General features: G+C 44.5%; 1 protein-coding gene across 5 annotated transcripts in view; it reads right to left on the bottom strand.

Annotated features, from left to right (window-relative positions):
- Positions 1–19,690, bottom strand: part of DENND2B (DENN domain containing 2B) — a 916,594-nt gene that overhangs the window by 99,119 nt on the left and 797,785 nt on the right. For all 5 annotated transcript variants that reach the window (XM_069223658.1, XM_069223659.1, XM_069223660.1 and 2 more), the window contains 2 exons: positions 19,182–19,322; positions 10,897–11,045 (listed from right to left, as the gene is read on the bottom strand). In XM_069223658.1, the coding sequence (XP_069079759.1) occupies positions 10,897–11,045; positions 19,182–19,322 (290 nt within the window). The remainder of the gene's footprint in view (positions 1–10,896; positions 11,046–19,181; positions 19,323–19,690) is intronic.

Genomic DNA, 19,690 nt, shown 5'->3' with positions numbered 1-19,690 from the left:
ATAACTGTATTGAGATCTGGATGCTCTGTAACACACCTTGTTAATCCTAAAAATACTTCTTTTATGACAAAACTGTCAATAAATATATCTTTAAAAAAATCATTGTCATAGCCACAACTGGCATATTCAATCAATCAATCAGAGGTGTTTATAAAGAGCGGATTTTCACCCTAGTGGGTATCCAGGCACTGAGGGTTGTCACTGTGGGGTGCTGGTTTCTCATCAAAGAGGCATCTCTCCTGAAGTCGAGGAGGATGCGAGCAGTATTCAGGTGGGGGGGGAGGGAGGGCATTCCAGAGCTTAGCGGCAATGCAGCCGATGGTGCTCCCACCTCCGTGACTGCAGCACACCCGCAGGACTTGAGTGAGGAAAGAGGCGTGTAGAGGGACAGTGAAAGGAGAGTCTGTGGTTGATGAGATTGGGTCTGATGTTGTGGAAGGCATTGTATGTGAGGGTGAGAACCTTGAACTTGCACCTCTTGTGCATGGGCAGCCAGTGGAGACCTCTGAGGTGGGTGGAGATTCCGGACCACCTGGGCAGGCCTAGGACAAGTCTAGCTGCTGCGTTCTGGATTGTTTGGAGGCAGTGGAGGAGCTGTGCGGGGAGTCTGGCATAGAGGGCGTTTCAGCAGTCTAGTCCGCTGGTAATGAGAGTTTGTGTAACTACATTTTTGGCTTCAATGGTGATCCATCTGAAAATTTTACATAGCATGCAGAGGTTGGGGAAGCATGAGGAGGTTACTGTGTTGATCTGTTGCTTGAAGGTGAGCTTGCGGTCTATGATGAAACCGAGGTTGCGGGCATGCTCAAATGATGTCAGGGGTTGGCGGAGGGTCACCAGGTGTCGTCCCAGGGGGAGGTGATGTTACCGAAAATGATCACTTCCGTCTTGTCAGTGTTCAGCTTCAGGCAGTTGGATCTCATCCATTTGGCAATGTGGATCATGGAATTGCTGAAGTTGGTCTTGGGGGTGGCGCGGTCTTCTGAGAGAAAGAGTATGAGTTGAGTGTCGTCGGTGTATGAGACGATGTTGAGTCCGTGGGAATAGACAATCTCAGCCAGGGGCATCATGTAGGTCTTGAAGAGTGTGGGGCTGAGTGAGGAACCCTGGGGGCCACCACATATGATGTTCTTAGGGTTCCGAGGTAAAAGGCAGGAGATGGATTCTCTGGAAGCGTCCTGAGAGAAAGGCGTGGATCCATTTGAGGGCGTTGCTTCGGATCCCTAGGTGGTGGTGTCTAGAGATGAGGGTGTAGTGGGACATTGTGTCAATTGTGGTGCATAGGTCAAGGAGAATTAGGGCAGCCTTCTCTCCGTGTTCGAGGAGGGACCTGATGTTGTCCGTTATGGTGATCAGGGAAGTCTCGGCGCTATGGTTAGCGCGGAAACAGCATTGGGTCCAGGACATTGTGTTTTTCCAGGTGTTTGTAGAGCTGTTGGTTGATAGCACTTTCTAGAACATTGGCTGGGAAAGTGATATCGGGCGGTAATTTATGAGTTCGTTGCCATGGGGATGGTGGATGGTTTCTTCAGGAGCATATTGACCTCTGCTTGCTTCCATGCTTCGGGGATGGTGGCAGTCCTGATGGAGGTGTTGAGGATGTGTACGAGGAAGCTACTGATTTCCCTCCATCCCAGGCTGAAGATGTAGTGGGGGCATGGTTCGTTAGGAGAGTTGGTGTGGGTCGACTCATGAAGGCTGCTGTTTCTTTGATGAATAGTGTCTTCCAGTTGGTGATCAGGTGTCTAAGGGTGTCTTCTGATGGGGTCATAAGATTGTCAGTGCTGGAGGGGTAGGCATGAAAGTTGCTGTAGGTGCCTGTGATTTTCTCATGAAAGTAGTCAGCTAGTGAGTCGCAGAGGGTCTGGGAGGGTTGGAGAGTGTTTTCTGTGGCTGCTGGGCAGGAGAACTCCTTGATGATTTTGAAAAGTTCTTTGGGTGGTTGGAGCTTTCCTCAATGCGTCTGAGAAGGGAGCCCCTTTTTGCTTCTTTGAGGCGGCAGTGATATTTATTCAGTGCCTCTTTGAAGGTGGTGCGGTCTGCTTGGTCTCTGCTCATGCGCTGTCGGTTTTCTAGCCATTTGCATTGTCTCTTCAGTGAGCGGATCCCGTGGTGAACCAACTGGCAGGCTTTCTGGAATTTCTGGTGATGGAATTTCTTGTGGGGGCAACTTTGTGAGGATACAATCTGATAGATTGCAGGCATCGTACTCAAGGCTGCTTGATGAGTTGGATCTGCTGGAGTTCAGGGTAATGGTCAGTTGTGTCTCAGTGATTCTGCACCACCTGTGGAGTGGGGGAGGTGGTAAGGGGGTAGTGCCAAGGAAGTTGGTGGAGTTGTAGTCATCTAGGTGGAAATGAGTCAATGGCCAAGGGGGCAATACATTCAGTGATATCCTTGCAGAGGGCCAGGCAGGGTCTCGTGGTCCGTACAGAAGGGTTCCACTGATGGTTATTCTGACATCAGTTTGCATTAGGAAATTGAAATGTTCCATGAGGTGAGATGTTTTTTCCTTGAAGGTTGGTACACTGAAGGCTCTCCTTTTGCAGGATGCCGATGCCTCCTTCATCTTGTGAATCAGCTTGTAGCCTTGGTGGATGGCGCAGGCGATACCGGGGACCAATGTGGGTGTGAGCCACGTTTCAGTGATGAATATCAGGTCCGGGTTGGGGGGCGATTATGGTATCCCATATTTCTTTGGCGTGTTTGCAGAGGGATCTTGCGTAGAGCAGTAGGCAGTGGAGTTGTTTCTCATGTTTAGAGGGTGGTGGTGTGGGGCCGGTGTGAGTCTCGGTGGTGCAGGTAAAGTGGCACTGGAGGTAGGTGAAAGGTCCGACCGTGGTCCGAGGGAAGGTGCTGCAGCAGTTGTTGTCGTGGTTCCTGGGGGCCAAATCTCAGAGCTCAGTGGCTGAGTATGGTGGCATGGTGGGAGAGCCGGGGTTCCTGGCACTGTGCGTGATCTGGGCGCAGATGGGCTTGCCTTTGGTGTGCCTTCGGCGTGCCGATAGCGCGTCCCCTGTGCAGTCATGCTGGGACTGCCATTAAGTAGGCCCTGGGGTGGGAAGGGCACAGTCGGGAGGAGGACGGGCTGGAGAATAGCAGGAAAAAATGCCAGTAAAGGGATGGGGGCCGAACACGCAAAACACTTGGGGAACAGAAATAGAGAGATCAACCAAGGCAACAGAAAGACAGACACAGTGTGCACAATGAGGGTCAGAAGAAAAGAGAGATGCAGGCACAGTGGGCCCAACAAGGAACAAAGGAAAACAGAAAAACAGACACAGGGGGCACAGGGGGCACAACGAGAGGCGGAGAAAAAAGTGAAGAAGAGCGAATCAATCGCTCCCACCTGCAACCAGCACTCAGCAGAATAGGAAGAGGCAACAGGGGTAGGAGAAAAACAGCAAAGGGAGCTGGTGCTAGGACCTGCTCAATGGGGTCGCGCTGCAACTGCCATTAAGTAGGTTGTGGGAGGGGTGCAGTGGGGAGGAGGATGGGCTGGAAAATAGCAGGAAAAAAATTACGGGAAAGGCAGCCGTGACGGGGCTGGATGTGCAAAACACCAGGGGCACAAAACAGAAAGCCCAACCCAAGGAACAGAAAGACAGGCATAGGGGGCAAACCAGGAACAGAGGAAAACAGAAAGAGGCACAGGGGACACAATGAGCAACGGAGGAAAAAATGAAGGAGAGCGGACCAACCGCTTCCACCTGCAACAGACACTCAGCAGAGTTGGAAGAGACAGCAGGGAGGTGAGATACCAAACAGCAAGGGGAGATGGTACTAAGATCTACTTTTTAATTTACCTGTCCCATGTAGAGTGGTATACCCTATACCTAGGGCCTTTAGTTTAAATGCTATTGGTGGGCTTGCAGCACTGATTGTGCCACCTACTTAAGTAGCTCTGTAACCATGTCGCCAGACTGCCACAGCAGAGCCTGTGTGTGCAGTCTAACTGCCACCCCAAATTGGCATTTAAAACCTCTGCCAAGCCTTAATATCCCCTTTTCTTACATTTAAGTGACCCTTAAAGCAGGCCATAGGTAGTCCATGGGGCAGGGTGCCATGTAAGCAAAAGAAAGGACATATACTTGCACATTCCCATGTCCTGGTAATGAAAAAACTATCCAAAGTCGTGTTTTATTACAGTGAGGCCTGCCCCTCTCATAGCCAGCATTGGGAATTCCTTATATTGCCTAAAAGCTGTAATTACTGATCTGAGAGGAGTAGCTGCCTAATGTTTAGTACCATTGGAATGGTAATAATAAAGCCTCTCTCTCCTGATAAGGTTGCATTTATTATTACTATTTTAGGAATGCTACTTTCAGAAAGTAGACATTTCTCTGCACTCACTGCCCTGTGTGCCCACAGCCTATCTCCAATACATGCCTGGCTTGGGTTAGATAACAGCTACACTTGTGCATTCCCTTCAGACACCCACAACAAAGGATGCATCTACATACTGATGGGTCTTCTTGGGGAGGAGGTTAGGAAGGGCTCACACTTACACCTCAGAGGGGGCAGTATCTGGAGTACACACAAAGGGGCTAATTACCTCTCAATGATGGTCCGGAGCCAAGGCAGACCTGAAAGGAGGACCTGTGCATTTCACAAGAACTCTTTGTAGGCATCCCACACATCAAAGGCACTTTTTGATATAAATATTGTGCCCATGACCCACTCAAGGCAGTACACATCTGAACTCAAGACATGCTGCTGGAGTAAGGACTGCTGTGTGCCAGGATTGCCACTCTGTCAGGACTGACTGTTCTCAGGAACTGCTGCATTGCTTGGTCGTGCTGCCCTACTACCTGCTGGTTTCTGCCCAGTAACCCAAGACTTGACCTCTGAGCCCAGAGTGACTCCGAATGGTCTTTCTTTCCCCTCACCGCTCGCCTCATAACTGTTTGACTTCACCCGAGCGGCTTAGAGCCAACTTTGACGCTTGCATCGCTTCAACCTCACCTGAGCGGCTTCTGCCCTGCTTTGCCACTCTCATTGCATTAGCCTCACCTGAGCAGCTTCTGCCCTGCATTGCTGCTCTCATCACATCAACTTTCACCCGAGCAGCTTCTGGCCTGTTTTGCCGCTTGTATAGCAACAACTTCACCCGAGCGGCTTCTGCCCTGCTTTGCCGCTCTAATCGCTTCAACCTCACCTTAGTGACTCCTGCCCTGCTTTGCTGCTCTCATTGCAGCAACTTGCACACGAGCAGCTTCTGTCCTGCTTTGCCACTCTCATCGCATTAGCCTCACCCGTGCGGCTCCTGCCCTACTCTGCTATTCTAATTGCATCAACTTTCACTCATGTGGCTCCTGCCCTGCTTCCCTGCTCTTACGGCATTAACTTCACCCAAGCCGCTTCTGTCTTGCTTTGCTGCTCTCATTGCAGCAACCTCACCCAAGTAGCTTCTGCCCTCGTTCCTTCAGCTTCACCCGAGCGGCCTCTGCCCACGCTTGCTGCTCACCCTTCAACTTCACGTGAGCGGCTTTTAGCCTGCTTTGTGGCTTGCATCGCTTCAACCTCACCTGAGCAGCTTCTGCCCTGCTTTGCCGCTCTCATCGCATTAGCCTCACCTGAGTGGAATCTACCCTGCTTTGCTGCTCTCATCACCTAAACTTTCACCCGTGCGGCTTCTGGCCTGTTTTGCTGCTTGCATAGCAACAACTTCACCCGAGCGGCTTCTGCCCTGCTTTGCCACTCTAACCGATTCAACTCACCTGAGCGACTCCTGCCCTACTTTGCTTCTCTCATTGCAGCAACTTTCACCTGAGCAGCTTCTGTCCTGCTTTGCCGCTCCACTCGCATTAGCCTCACCCGAGCAGCTTCTGCCCTGCTTTGCCACTCTCATCACATCAACTTTCAGCCGAGTGGCTCCTGCCCTGCTTCCCTGCTCTTACGGCATTAACTTCACCCAAGCCGCTTCTGTCTTGCTTTGGCGCTCTCATTGTAGCAACCCCACCCAAGTAGCTTCTGCCTTGCTTCACTGCTCTTGTTCCTTCAGCTTCACCCGAGTGGCCTCTGCCCACACTTGCCGCTCACCCTTCTTCAACTTCATGTGACCGGCCCCTGCACAGCTGCGCTGCTCGCACCTTGTCAACTTCAACCCGAGCGGCTCTATCCCTGCACAGCTGCACCCTCTCCTGGTAGGAGCACGACCACGGATATTGGACACCTGTGCCGAGGAGCCCCGCACAATCGCTTTGACCTATTACTCTTTTCTTGCACATTGAGCTTACTTGTGTGAAGTCTTTTTCTGTACCAAAGGCACTAATACACAAGCATTTTTATCACCCTTATGGCACAATGACTTAATGGTTTCATCAAAAATGAGATCGATGAGAAAACAGCTTGGGTAACAGACATTAGGAACTATAATGACTACCAAAGGCATGGAATAGCAATCATCGTCATAACCACGAAAGTCATAAAACAGAAAGCAACAGCACTGTCACTAATAGCCATAGGTCATGAGAAAGAGCTTCCTTACCAAGGCATCCATGATCATCATGCCCCACGTAATGACAGCACTACTACCAGCCAACTTCAAAGAGTTGCCTTCCCTCCAAAATCATTAGGTTCTTACTTGAGATGGTTGAATGGTGAGACCTACATTTGGCACAATAGTCACATTAATGTCTACCTTGATGCAGCCTAGTTATTGACATCTCAAACAATATCACATGTGGGTAAAGGAAGTGCGTTTTTCAACTGTGCAATAATTCAGCATTTTCAGGAATGTACTATGGTGAGTGAATGGGTAGAGAAACGTGGGGCTCTTTTACATAAGTGCCCAGTGTGTGGGGTTTTCAGACATTTGCATCCATTTTAATGCTTGGGCAGCCCCTCCGGCAATACAGTGATCCAATGTTTGTGCCTGGGACATTCCTTCATTTACAAGTGGAGGTGGCTTCACACATGCGGCAATCTGCCCTTATGCCTCCACCACACTACAAATATGGGCACAGACCACCAGGAGGCGGACTGTGCATCACACAGCAAACACTGCACATTTACTTCACCCCATTTGACCCTTTTTGGGAGGGGAGGCAGTAAAGTGGTCCTATGAGCCCATAGGCATTCCTCCTGAAAAGGTATGTAATCACACAGTGCATCCTCCTGTGGGCCAATGCCTGCTCCCTCCACAAAGTCAGGTCAGCCACTGTCTTAAGTGAAAGACAGAGTTGGCTTCAAACCACTGCTCTGGCTTACACTGATGTGCACTTCCTAGAGCCAGATCAAAATCAGGAGTTCATAGTAGTGGGTTGGTAGCACTCATGTGTAAACATTTCCACAAGATGTACTTACATCAGAAAAGTGAATTTGATGTATCTATCCAGTCTAGCTATAATATATTTCACATGCCAAAGATAAGCAATTGTGAGGATTTACAACACATGTTTTGATGTGGCGATTAGTGACACAGAGCTTTCTCAAGGCAATGACAGTAGTTTGGATCGTAAAATATAATCATTCTATTTGTCTGTGTGTCAAAGACAAAATCTCAGTCCAGCTGGGTAGCGAGTTATGCTAATGCGGTGGATTTATATTTTGCGAGTCTGTTACACATTTTCTTGTTAATTTATTGCTACTAAATGCAGTCATTCTTTATCTTGGATGTTGTTGTTACCGTAACAACTCAGAAACTTGGCACACTTGTTAGCAAAATAGCATATAGCCCTGGTCTCTCCCAGATCACAGATGAAAGTGTTCAAGAGTATGACTGTGTGCTTCATTACTGCAATATGACCCATGACCCTTCTTTACCCAATACTCATTGATAAGACAATGTCAGTGTATCTTCACCTAACATTGTCACACTGGCATGGGACCCCGCAGAACCACTGCTTGTAAATATCATCTACTCTACGATAGCTAGATGTGCCAATTGGCATAAAAGCAAATCACGGAGTTAAAGGAAACACAGCTTTGAATATTTAACAGAGACATTCTCACGCATTTACAACCAGGGCTCGGTGTATACAAGGTTAAATTGGGGCTATACCACTCATTGCTATTGGCAGCCATGAAGAAGGAATAATTCATATATCTTATTATTAAAATGCAGCAACTGAATATTGATAGGAGTAAAAGTTCACACAGCCTACTTTTAGACGAACTGGACAAATGTTTGGTTCACACGAGCCACGCAAAAGCCATATTCTTTTAAATTCACACTCTCCTTTCACATTTAATGCTTCTATCAGGGGCTCATTCAAAATGTATTTGCTGGAATTGGAGTGCATTGTCACAATTTCCTCAGCTTATGCAGACTTGAAATTGTAAGTGTCTGCAAAGGCTGATGCTGTTATTCGTCAAGACACTGTCTCCTTATGAAAGAATTGCTCAGCAGGAACGCTATGGTCACTTATGTTCCATTTGCTGAATTAAGTCCATTGAAGAAGAGCTCACAGATAAATGTTTCATGAGCTTTCCTGTCTGCAGAGATTCCAGACAGAAAAGTTGTATTTCTCTTTTATAACTTTTCAGAAATAAAAGAGAGAAGGCATTATCACAGGGTGAATCTAGTGATTGCATTTTCACTTTGGTGTCTGGGAGATACCGTTGTTTATTCCAGAAAAACACAAGCAGGCTTTGTTGAAAGAACATCTGGGATTGCAAATGGCCAATGATGTTTACATTTTTTAGGCAACTGTTTTCTGGGTTGCAACCAGACTTTTAAATGTGCTAACCCAACTCTTCCCAGTGTGCCTCATGGATGAAACCTTTCACACTCAAAGTGTGTCAAGTACCCCAAACCAACCATCTCTTAATTACAGTATTTGGTGATTCAATACCAAAATGTTCATCGCTAATTTACAAACACACAGTTATGGGACACAAAATGCTTGTCGGATGGCTTTAAACATGTTTTAGATAAACCAAAAGTCTAAAAAATTGGGCCAAAAAGGAATTAAATCTGCTCTAAAATGTTACAAATTGGGTATTCAAAATACTTTAAATGAGCACCCAAAATGCAGGATACTGGTGCTCACTATTATAGATTGGATTCAATATATTTACCAAAACAATGGATGTGGGCTGACAATCTGGGCTGACAACCCCAAAAGACTCAAAGTATACCCAGAAAATGTGTAGAAAAAATGTGTCAAAACATTCTTAACATTCTCAAATTACAGATCAAAACTGTAATTCTGCACAAAAATCTATAAATATAGCCTAAAACATCAAATGTGGCAAAAGCATCTATATATCTGAATCAAAGTCTAGCATAAAAATACCTAAAAATGATCTATATAAGGGCATAAAAATGTCAAAGGTAGCTACTAAAAGCTGGTAGTCACATCCCCAAAATGTGTTCATTTATTTTGTCATGTAGCTCCAAAATGTTTTGACAGTTGCAGTCCCAGCTTGCGTAAATTCCTGGCGGCTGGGCGGCGCCCGGGGGAGGGGCGCATAATCGCATTATAATTAACATTAAAAAAAAAAAAAAACTTACCTCCGTCACCGCGCCGCGCCACTCTGCGCTCCTCCGCAGGGTGCAGGCACAGGATCCCAGCCTGCCCTGCAGCCAATCCTGACGCTGCTCAGACTGGGAGCCTGTGCAGGCTTTCTCTAGCCCAGCAGCACAGTTGCCGGGCTGGAGAGAGCCTACAGCACATGTGTGTTTGGCCGGCCCGAGACGGATGACCAAACACACATGCATTCTGATGGGAGTGCACAGTGCACCCACCTCTGCTCGTCACCCCCAATGCCCTGCCCCTTTCACAAGAAAGGGATAATAAACACAGTTTAATATCCCTTTCTTATGAAAGATTTCTCACCGGTTGCTGCTGGGTGGGATGGGGTGGGGTTGATGCTCCTCCGCCACCCCTGGACAGTTGACAATATATGTAGACAGTTGCTAATTGAACAGTCTCCTCAAGGTTTTTTTTTTTAAGCCAAGGTGATATGCAAAAGGGACTCTGTGAATTTGCTAATGCAGGCTCTATTGTCACTAATACACCTATTCCAAGAAATGAGTTAGATCCATGCAAGGAACTGGATGGCGACCGTACCATCAACATGTGCACTGATCTTCTTGCCTGGCTCATTACTTCCGCTGTTGTGGATATCTTGCCACCAATTGCTTAACGTAACACAAAGAATCTGTACTCAATAAGACAAAATGTTTAAGACAGGGTATTGCCCTCTAAGGTTTGGCATCATTAACCAATATACAGCATCTTACAAAGGTCGAACGAACCGTCTATATACACAGCTTGTGTGCTTAAAGCTATCACTGAAAATTGATGCACGGAAAATATTGACTTAATCTCAAGCACAGTTAAAAACTTTGGGCACATTCCATTCTATAATATTTTGTCCAGATCAGTCCATTCAAAGAACAGCACCTACAGGCAATTGGATGTACAGATTGAACTGTACAACTATAACCACCCAATGTTTGAAACTTGGTATAAACCAATGACCTACTGAGATAGCTACATCTGGTCTCAATCTGTGTTCTTTTCAATAGTGAGAAACAAACAATAATCAAATGATCAATATGTTTTAGAGTTAAAGTGACTTGCCATTGTTACTTCTGCATAACACAAAAGTAAAATGTTGAGTAGTTAAATACTATAAATCTTAAGGGTGAATAAAAGTAATTTTTTCTACTCATATTTTGTATATTTTTTACTGTTTTTAAAGATATTCTAAATTTGATTTCTTTGTGTAATGTAGTAAACTGAAAAGGGAAGGTGATAAATGTAAAATGATTACATGTACTTGTAATGTATTTATACTTTCAATATGTTTTAAATATAAAAGATGTTAGAAATTGAATCATAAAAAATAATCTTTTGGTTCAAGCCTTAGGTGTTTTAGAAAACATCCACTTCACAAGCAAGTTAACTTGAATGTCATTGAAAGGGTTCACCTGCTGTCTACCTGAGTTTGTCTGCTATAAAGATGACCCGTCGCTCGAGCAGCAGGGAGGCAAAGATCTTGGTCATCTGCCGCACACTGAGGCACTTAAAGAGGCACTCAAAGTCCACATGTTCGAGGCGTGAGTCCATTGGTCGCCGGAGCTCTATAACCTGCAAAACATACAACATAATCACTGGATAAAGGAAGCATGTGCTCTAACTTATAGGTCTTTCGATGAACCGTGAATGCACAGGAAAAGTTAGTATCACACAAAACTCGCCTTGTATTATAATCTTGGTAACCATGGCACTTATCATGTGTTGGCTCTTTGTACCCTTTTGGTTGGAAACATTAGTTTCTGTGTATAGTATATGTATTACCTCAGAAAAATGGTGAGTTAAATGTATGCACTCTAGAAAGTGCCATTGCATAAAACGAGGTGCACATCTGTTCACTGCCTGAACATACACCTTCATGATGTCACCGCTGGTATTAAATAAGGATAGCAGTGATAATGGATGGAACTGGAATTGATGTAGCCTTCTTTTATAATACAAGAAAACTTCACTCAAACACTGGAACCTTGACACATTTCAGAAGTGTGGCAGCTGATCATTAATGTACTGGAAGAGACTGAAGCGCAGCAAGGGCATCAAATAGTCATAGCTCTATAGAAATAACAGTCTGGTTACCAATCTAAAGACAATCATGAAGGAACATCCAATACAGCCAGCTTTCTTAACTTTTGTAAGGTAATGCAAAATATGTCACACCTTACAGTTCCTTCAGTCAGTTGGCATTGTTGTCACTTGCAGTGATTGACTAGATTAGGGGTCAGGATTACAGACTGCTTTGCTTCAGAGAACCCTTAATGGAGCACACAATGGAAGAGAAGATGCACTTTGAATTTACCAACCCGTCGTTTGTTGTTTATATTTAGGTTTTATGATAGTCATTAAATGTATTGATGTTAAATAGTACACCCTTGTAGACCCTGATTATCTATGGGCCAAAAGTACAGTTTTGGGTACAAACTCCTGCTTCTACCACACAAAAGATTAAAACTCATGTCCAAATAATGCATGATATCATGTTTCAGCAGCCTGAAATGGTTTAATTCATGGCCACCTTGCACAAAAGTCCCTCTTCCGATTGGGTCAAAATGTATTCGGCTAAGTACCACTAATGGTGATTAGCAGACCCACAATTTTCATTTTGGATTACGGCCCAAATGTAATCAGGATCTCAGATTGCAGCTCAAAAAGCATCCATAGAGTTGGCAAATTGTATGGTCTGGCAGGTTAAATTGACCAAATAGAGAGAATCTTTCAATTGATGAGAAGCTTGTTATAATGTTCACGTCTGCCATTAGCCAATAACTTTTAATGTTACTAACATTATATATAATATATTTGCATTTAGGGGCTTTCAGCGAGCCCTCTTCATGCATTGGTCAGCTTTTGTGTCTTCAGATTTTTCTTCCACCCACTACAGCATGGGGGCAAAGGATTAGACCACTTCAGCCATTGGCTAACTTCACTGTGAGGACGGCTTTCTGCTGTTTCACAAGGAGCACATCTGCACACAAAGCTGTTTCCTTCAGTGGCAGGGACTACTGTGGCAATGTTTCCCGATCAAAAACATTTTGCTTTTAGACACTTTGGGGCTCATTTACAAGCCCATTGTGCCACTGTAGCATAATTTTTGTTTTCACGCTACAGAGGCACAAACAGTCCCTCACACAGCCCCACATTTATTAGCTGGTGCAATGGCACCATTGCGCAAGTTTGTAAACCCTTGCACCACATCACACCAGCGCCAGGTATAATGTATGCAATGGAGGTGTTCCCACGCAAGAATGGCTCAGTGAAATCTACAAGATTTCACTGCGTCATTCTAGCGTAATTTTTTAACGCCTGCTTAGGGCAGGTGTTAAGGTGACACTAGGCTGTTTTGAATGGGCCTTCCCAAGCTTGGCTGGACTAGTGTCAATAAAGCGCAAGAAGTTCTGATGCAGCTGTGCTAACGAGCAACATGGTGCACTGTTTTTTAAATACAGCGCTACTATGGTGTTGTTACGAGAGTGCAGAGCGGAGTACTCAAACTCACGCATCGCAATCAATGCGCCAGTTTGTTGTAAATGAGGACCTCTATTTTTTACTTTGGTGAGGACTTGACAGCTCATCAAAGAGTAAAACTGTCCAATATACCTGACCAAACGAAACAAGCATTGACAACGTTAAATGTCTGGCAGCCAACGCCAGTCCTATTGCCTTGATATTGCTTGTTTGTTATGGAAGAGAGTTGTAGCTCTATATACAGCAATACATCCAATCTATTTGCATGCGTGCTAGAGCGCAATTAGAGGCCTTAAAAACCAACAGGCACAGGAAAACAAGGAATGCTAGACTAACCTACTGCACGTCATCCAGAACATAACAGATAAATATGTTCAATTATGTCAATTACCATGTTTCCATATTAATACCTAGCTTTGTTTATTAATGCTGTAGGCCTCTACATTTTCTCATTTCCTATAGAACGAGGTTTTCTTATATTAAATAATATTAAAAACTGAGCTTCTTCAAAGAAGCACAGATCAAATATTTTATGTGTCTAATTAATTTTCCTGTCCGCATTTCGACGCATATGTAATCACTAGATGGAGCTACAGATCCGGGTGGAAAATGTTCGGAGGCATGTGTTTATTGTCGCACTGTAAGCCTACTGATGACTTTCAAAGACTGCAAGCAGGCTGACTGTGTTGACCCCTTGATTGGGGGTGTTTTTTGGCAGACATCATGGAAAACTAAAGATTTACGGATTCCGCTTTTTATAACATTGAATTACCACTGATGGGCTTCTGCACGGACACCGTGGTTGACTTCAAAGCTTGTCAGTGTTGCAGTCATAAAGATGATTTGAATATTCGTGTCATCTATAGTCACATTCCGATTTAGTAGCTCTCTGTAACTTTTCATAACTTTTTAAGCCATACATATTGTAAGAACACAACGGTAACAATGGGGGCAGGGACCTGTACATAAAGTGAAACCGCAATATTTAATTAACAGCTACTATAGGTTTAAAACACACAACAAAGGAAAGGCAAGAATAAGAATGAGTGTCATTTAAAATACAATTAACATAAAAGCCTTAATTTTGCTGGAGTCCAGGCTTGCTGTCGACTGGCCGCATAATCTGCTGATAAGGAGGAAGAGAAGTATTGGCAAAGCCAATACGTTTGACATGCTTTTTGAGTCCCAGCTAAAACATTTAACAAAGCCCTGCAGCAGGGAAAAAAATATACAAAAATGAATGCTTTTTGTATACAATTCATCTATGAAATATGAATTTAATGCGTCATGATTCAGTGTACTTTTGAAATGTAAAATAGTGCCTCATGGACTCCAATGCAAGCATGCTCCAGGAGACGGAATGATAAACCAAAATAGAACTGCTAATCATTAGTGGTGCAGATGGCTGTGCAAGGTTGTTTTAAGAAACTTCTAAAAGAAAAGCGATTCCGGGGTACATCTTTTTACAGGAATAGGAGGTTTCAAAGATGGGCAACTGCAGAAAAAACACTGTTGAAGTATATGGATTGGGTAAAGCTAGGAATGCCCAGCGTCAACAGGGATTTCTCCTGAGTGATTGCTGGGGATGTGAAGCCTGTGAGTAGAGTATGCCTGGTCATTCTGGGTGAGGGATCTGAACGTGACATAGGGCACTGAAATGTAAGACCTGAAGTGGAGTGCAAGGCAGGCAGAGCGGGGGTGACATGATCATCTTTCCTCGAATCGAGCAGCAGAGCTAAAGACAGATAATTCAGGAGCAAGAAGGCAGAGGAAAAATGTTTTGCTTTCAGGCAGTTTGTAAAACACCAAAGCTTAGACCAGAAAACTAAAAAGAGACTGAGGAAGAAAATGTATGAGTTGCTTTAAGAGGGGCAACTGGCTGACAGCGAGTTTATAGACATCATTTAGTGTCAACAAAGATAGCCCCTGCTACCCTGAGCTCGGCCCTGCTCCTCTATGCCTGGTCTTAGCAGTCATTGCCATAGCAAAGCAAGGGAAGATAAGCAAGGTACTATTGATTTTTTACAGTTCCACTCCTTCCCTTAATTTGGATCCTTCAGGAGCAAATATGAGGCTGCTAAGGGCAAGACACGTAGTTAAATCTGAGATTTCACAGAGGGTGTTAGGTGCTTGATGCCACTTTGCTCCCACTGACACTGGTGAGCAAGCGTTGGACAGCCTCAAGCTAATGCGGCAACATATGCCTTCACACGTAGGCCCTACCCTAAAATAACTCCAAACGTAGGCCCTACCCTAAAATAAAGTCCACAAGTCAGGCCACTTGGAATAAGGTTGGGAGAATGTTCAAAGAGGAAAAGAAGAGCTAGGATTAAATGAGAAATTCAAAGTGTAAATAACCCTGGACTGTGAGGACAGTGTTTGAGGGAGCGAAAAGATGTTCCGTGGTCCATGGCTCCAAAGTAACCACTAAGGTGGTGCAAGGCGCCTGAGAGGAGAAACTCAAACTAAGCTGTGCTTCATCAGCATACTAGTGGAGATAGACCCCACTGCCTGTATATAAAACTCAGACGTTTTATATATATATTTAATAACATAGTTGACAAGACCACTTCCAGGGACATTTTGCATATAGAATGATATTGGGGTCCGCTCGGGAGATTTTCATCTGCCCTACTATGATGTACAAGCAAGAAATAAGGGAACGATTTCGGGAGATACACTCCAGATGCCATAAGAACATCCTGTGCTTCACAATTTGCAAAGCTACCGAAAGCTCAAGGAGACAAGAAGGCCTCAATCCCGCCACCTGGATGGCAGCTGTATTGATATGGCAACCTTATGAATACCCCTCTCAAGACAATGAAAGGTGCTTCATGAGTAGGTAGAAAACATTCTTGTTGTAGTTGGGGGGTAGGGTCTTCATACAAGAGCCCAGAACAACTCAGGTAGGAGGTCAGTTTCTTATTTCATGCTAGGACCTTAGGTTACAGCAACAGCAGATAGGTCATACAAGGGCTTCATCCTCCTTTCTACTGTCCCTGTCTCCTATATTCCATGCCACACCACACAGCAACATTCTATCACATCATTCACTCTCAGCATTCCAGACACCAGCTCAGACATAAAAGGAATAGCGACACACAGGATACTATGCACCTCCCTTTCTTTCAAACAACAAAACAAAGAACAGCCACTGCCTTGTATCTAAAGTACCAGGACAACCATTTACAACCATTTACAATCACCCAATCTCCAACATGTCTAACTTACACATTCACCCAACAACAACATGTTTGAACTCCCCAGTACTGAGGCAGACAAACAAAGACAACAAATAGCAGTCACATGAACTCCGTGGCCGGAAACATGAGGCTCCCTACCAGTGCTTAATTTGTCAATAAAAACGTGCTGGTGCCCAAAGCCCTCCTCTTAAACATGCAGCTGCTGCATTTAAATGTGCGAGCATGGAATACTGAGACAGCCTAATCCGGAAGCCATCTCGGGCCCCTTTAATTCATTTAAAGTCACTTCCTGTCCCTTCAGTTCTCTCTTGCAGCTTTCTGCTTTCTTCCATTTTAACGTTTTTTTGTTTTCGACTTCCTCCGTCTTTCCCATATGTCTTTTGCTCGCAGTAAATGCTTGAGGCAGAAGAATAAGCGCCGGCCCTGAAAAATAAGTCCCGATGCTCAGCACCGGAAACAACAAGCACAAATTAAGCACTGCTCTCTACACCTCCTAGCAAACAATTCCAACAAACAGGTTGTGAGTACCGTTACACAAATGTTGAAGACATGCATGTTTTGCAACCTTCTCAGACATGAAGCCCTAAAACAACATGCCTGCACACTTGCAATGACACAATACAACATTTATGCACATAGAACATGTAATCACGGGAACTCTGTCACACAACAGCCTGGACGAGGAACCTGACAGATTATTTTTTCAAAGGGTTTGTCTGCCTTCCATAAGTCTACACATTCAAGACACAAACAAAACAAAAAATGAAACTGTATCATCTAAACTCAAACCTTCCTTGACCTGCCAACAACACAAAACATGTCTTCATAGCTGCACACATACACAATGTCCCTAGGCATGCATCTCACAATACTAAACTGTGGAAGTGTCTCACACACACGCATCAGCTCTCACACTTTCTCCAACACACAACAATCAAACACTTGTATGTTCCAGCATTAACCACCATGTGGATCATTTCCAAATTATGCCTAATGAAAAGAAAATTCCCTGCCTCTTTCCATTGGCTCCACAGCACTATCTATACAGTGCTGTCCTTATAACAAGCTTGCCAAAGCATTGTTCTTAAGCTTCGGACTATACACTGGGACACATCAGTTTGTAACTTCTCTCAGCTGACTCCTTGTCCTTGCCAGACCTTGCCCACCCTTCTCACTGGGCTCCTTCTGCCCAGCAGCTTCAACTGACACCACCTGTTGGTGGGGTTGAGGGTGGATGACCCCCATACCAGTCCTCCATGGTTAAAGGCCCTCCTTCCTTCTCTTGGTCTTCACCTCTGCAACAAATGGCTCCCAACTGCCACCAGAGTCTTGTTGCATTTTCTTGGAGGTCCTTAGCACCTCACAGTCCAAATGTTGTAGTTAGGGGGCCGGGTCTCTATACACAGTCTGGAGCCTCTCTGGAAGGATGTACTTTTTAGGGTTGAGCGCACAAGCGCTCTGGCCCCTGTTGTAATCTCTATGTGGGCTTTTAACCACGCCCCACAGTTTGGTTGGTTTGTGGGCTTGCCTTTTAAAATTCACTTGATTTCTTTAGTGAAAGGCATGCATACCTCAAGAGCACCGGTAAACTACTGAAAACATACTAGGCTCCATGTTTTCCGAATTACTTCTGGACTACCTTTTCCTTTTATTTCCTATGAAGCGTGATCTCGATGGGCAGTTGTTGAGCGTTTTGCATGACATTGACCCTGTTACATGGATAATTGCACTTTTGCCAGTGGCATGGATAATTGCACTTTTGCCAATATGTTTGACTGCGAGCAAACTTCTGTTTCCTTTTACCTTTCATTATTCAGTTTATGTGGCAAGAAAAGTCAGGTTAGGAGTTTATAACGCTAATAGCTCTAACTCGAGCAAATGTGAGACCCATTGCTTTGCAAATGCTTGTTTATTTCATGGTAGGCTTTATGTTACAGCAACGGTAGGGAGGTACTGCTATGATTTAATCCTCCTAACATCATCCTATTACATCACATACTCTCAGCTCAAACATACGGTTAATGGGGACAAAAAGATTACTACAATTTTTCAATGCATTTAACCAACAAAGGAAGCAAGTTTATACATACAAGAAGGAATTCAATCTGTGATATGGAATATTAAAAGAGAAGAAGGAGATGAAAGGATGAGAGTTAGACACCAAACTGCAGATAGGAAGAGGTTATGCAAGAACTTTTAGGCACCTGTACAGCTCAAGTTAAGGAGTATTTATATATCGCTCAAGCTTTCATGACAGTGGAACACCCTTATGTTATCTGTGAGAATGCCAAGGGCAGATGTATGCTCACCCCCTTGGCGTTGTATGACTAGAAGTCCTCAAAACTAGCTTTTTGAAGTGCGCAGAAAAACTATGGGCAGACCACTCAGTGATAACATGAACTACAATTTGATCGCAAAATCTATGAAGCAATAGGTCACAAAATCCATGCTTAATGTACAGTTTCGAATGTACTGCCTCGTACCACTGTGCAGTCAGTACCATCCGGTGTCGCCCCAGAGATGGCAGAGGAGCCAGGAAGGTGTCTGATATCCCATCATACATTTCATCACAGAATTGGGGGAAATGAAAGGTAAATGGAAATGGGAATCAGAATAAAAAGATATGATCACGTTCTCCTGGGTGAGGTTAGTGGGCTGGACGACTTTCTAGCAGCAAGGACCCACTTGTATTCGAGTTCTCTGTTTCTACTACTCCCAGAACCATACTTTGCTTTTGAAGTGGGGCTTCCCACCCCCCAAAAAAAGAAGCATTGTTGTGGATGCCACGGTGCATACTGCCCTTCACACGTAAGCATCACGAAGATACGTTTTACCCCAAGCCAATGCTAAATTCACTAGGCCTTCTATTTGTAAAATGCTAATAAAATAACTGATGTGAATAACTTCATTAACCACACATAAAGCTTTGCAAGCTACTGCGCTTTTTTGACGATTCTTTAATAATGAATATTTCACTCTATTTGCAGTTTCTGAGTGACGTGTTTAACCAGTCCCACGTACTTACCTCATTCCCAGCACCGGGGAGAAACGTCTTGACCTTGATTGTTTTTCCAGGAGCAGGAAATGGAGACTCCATTAAACTCCTCATAAAGGGATAAACCAAAGCAGCAGATATTCCCCGGCGCCGCTCCACTTCGTCCAGGATCTGATTCGTGTCATGGAGGGAGAGCAAAACAAGGAAAAACACACAGAGCATTACATTCTGATACTTATTGGCGAGCGAGCTCTTAATTCAACTAACGCTGCCCCCAGTCACGTCCACTCGTAAAATGCCCTATTTGGTTTCAGTCCGGATATTTAATAGTTTATCGTCATCATCGGTTCTTTTCAAAATTACTTACAATGTACTTGAGGTCTGCTCCTCATCATCACAGCTCTTCAGCATCGATAGCCAATCACTGGCAGCCTCACTTATCCCTTACGGAAAACATTATTTTTAGTGTCTCTCGGATTTGGAATTAGGTATATTGCTATCTGATTCAACCACTCATATTTTTAATAGGTTGTTTAATA

The sequence above is a fragment of the Pleurodeles waltl genome, chromosome 3_1 (genome assembly GCF_031143425.1).
Source record: "Pleurodeles waltl isolate 20211129_DDA chromosome 3_1, aPleWal1.hap1.20221129, whole genome shotgun sequence".
In the NCBI taxonomy this organism is placed as follows: Eukaryota; Metazoa; Chordata; class Amphibia; order Caudata; family Salamandridae; genus Pleurodeles; species Pleurodeles waltl.
The sequence above is the reverse complement of the archived record's forward strand: the minus strand, read 5'-3'. Positions and strand labels throughout refer to the sequence as shown.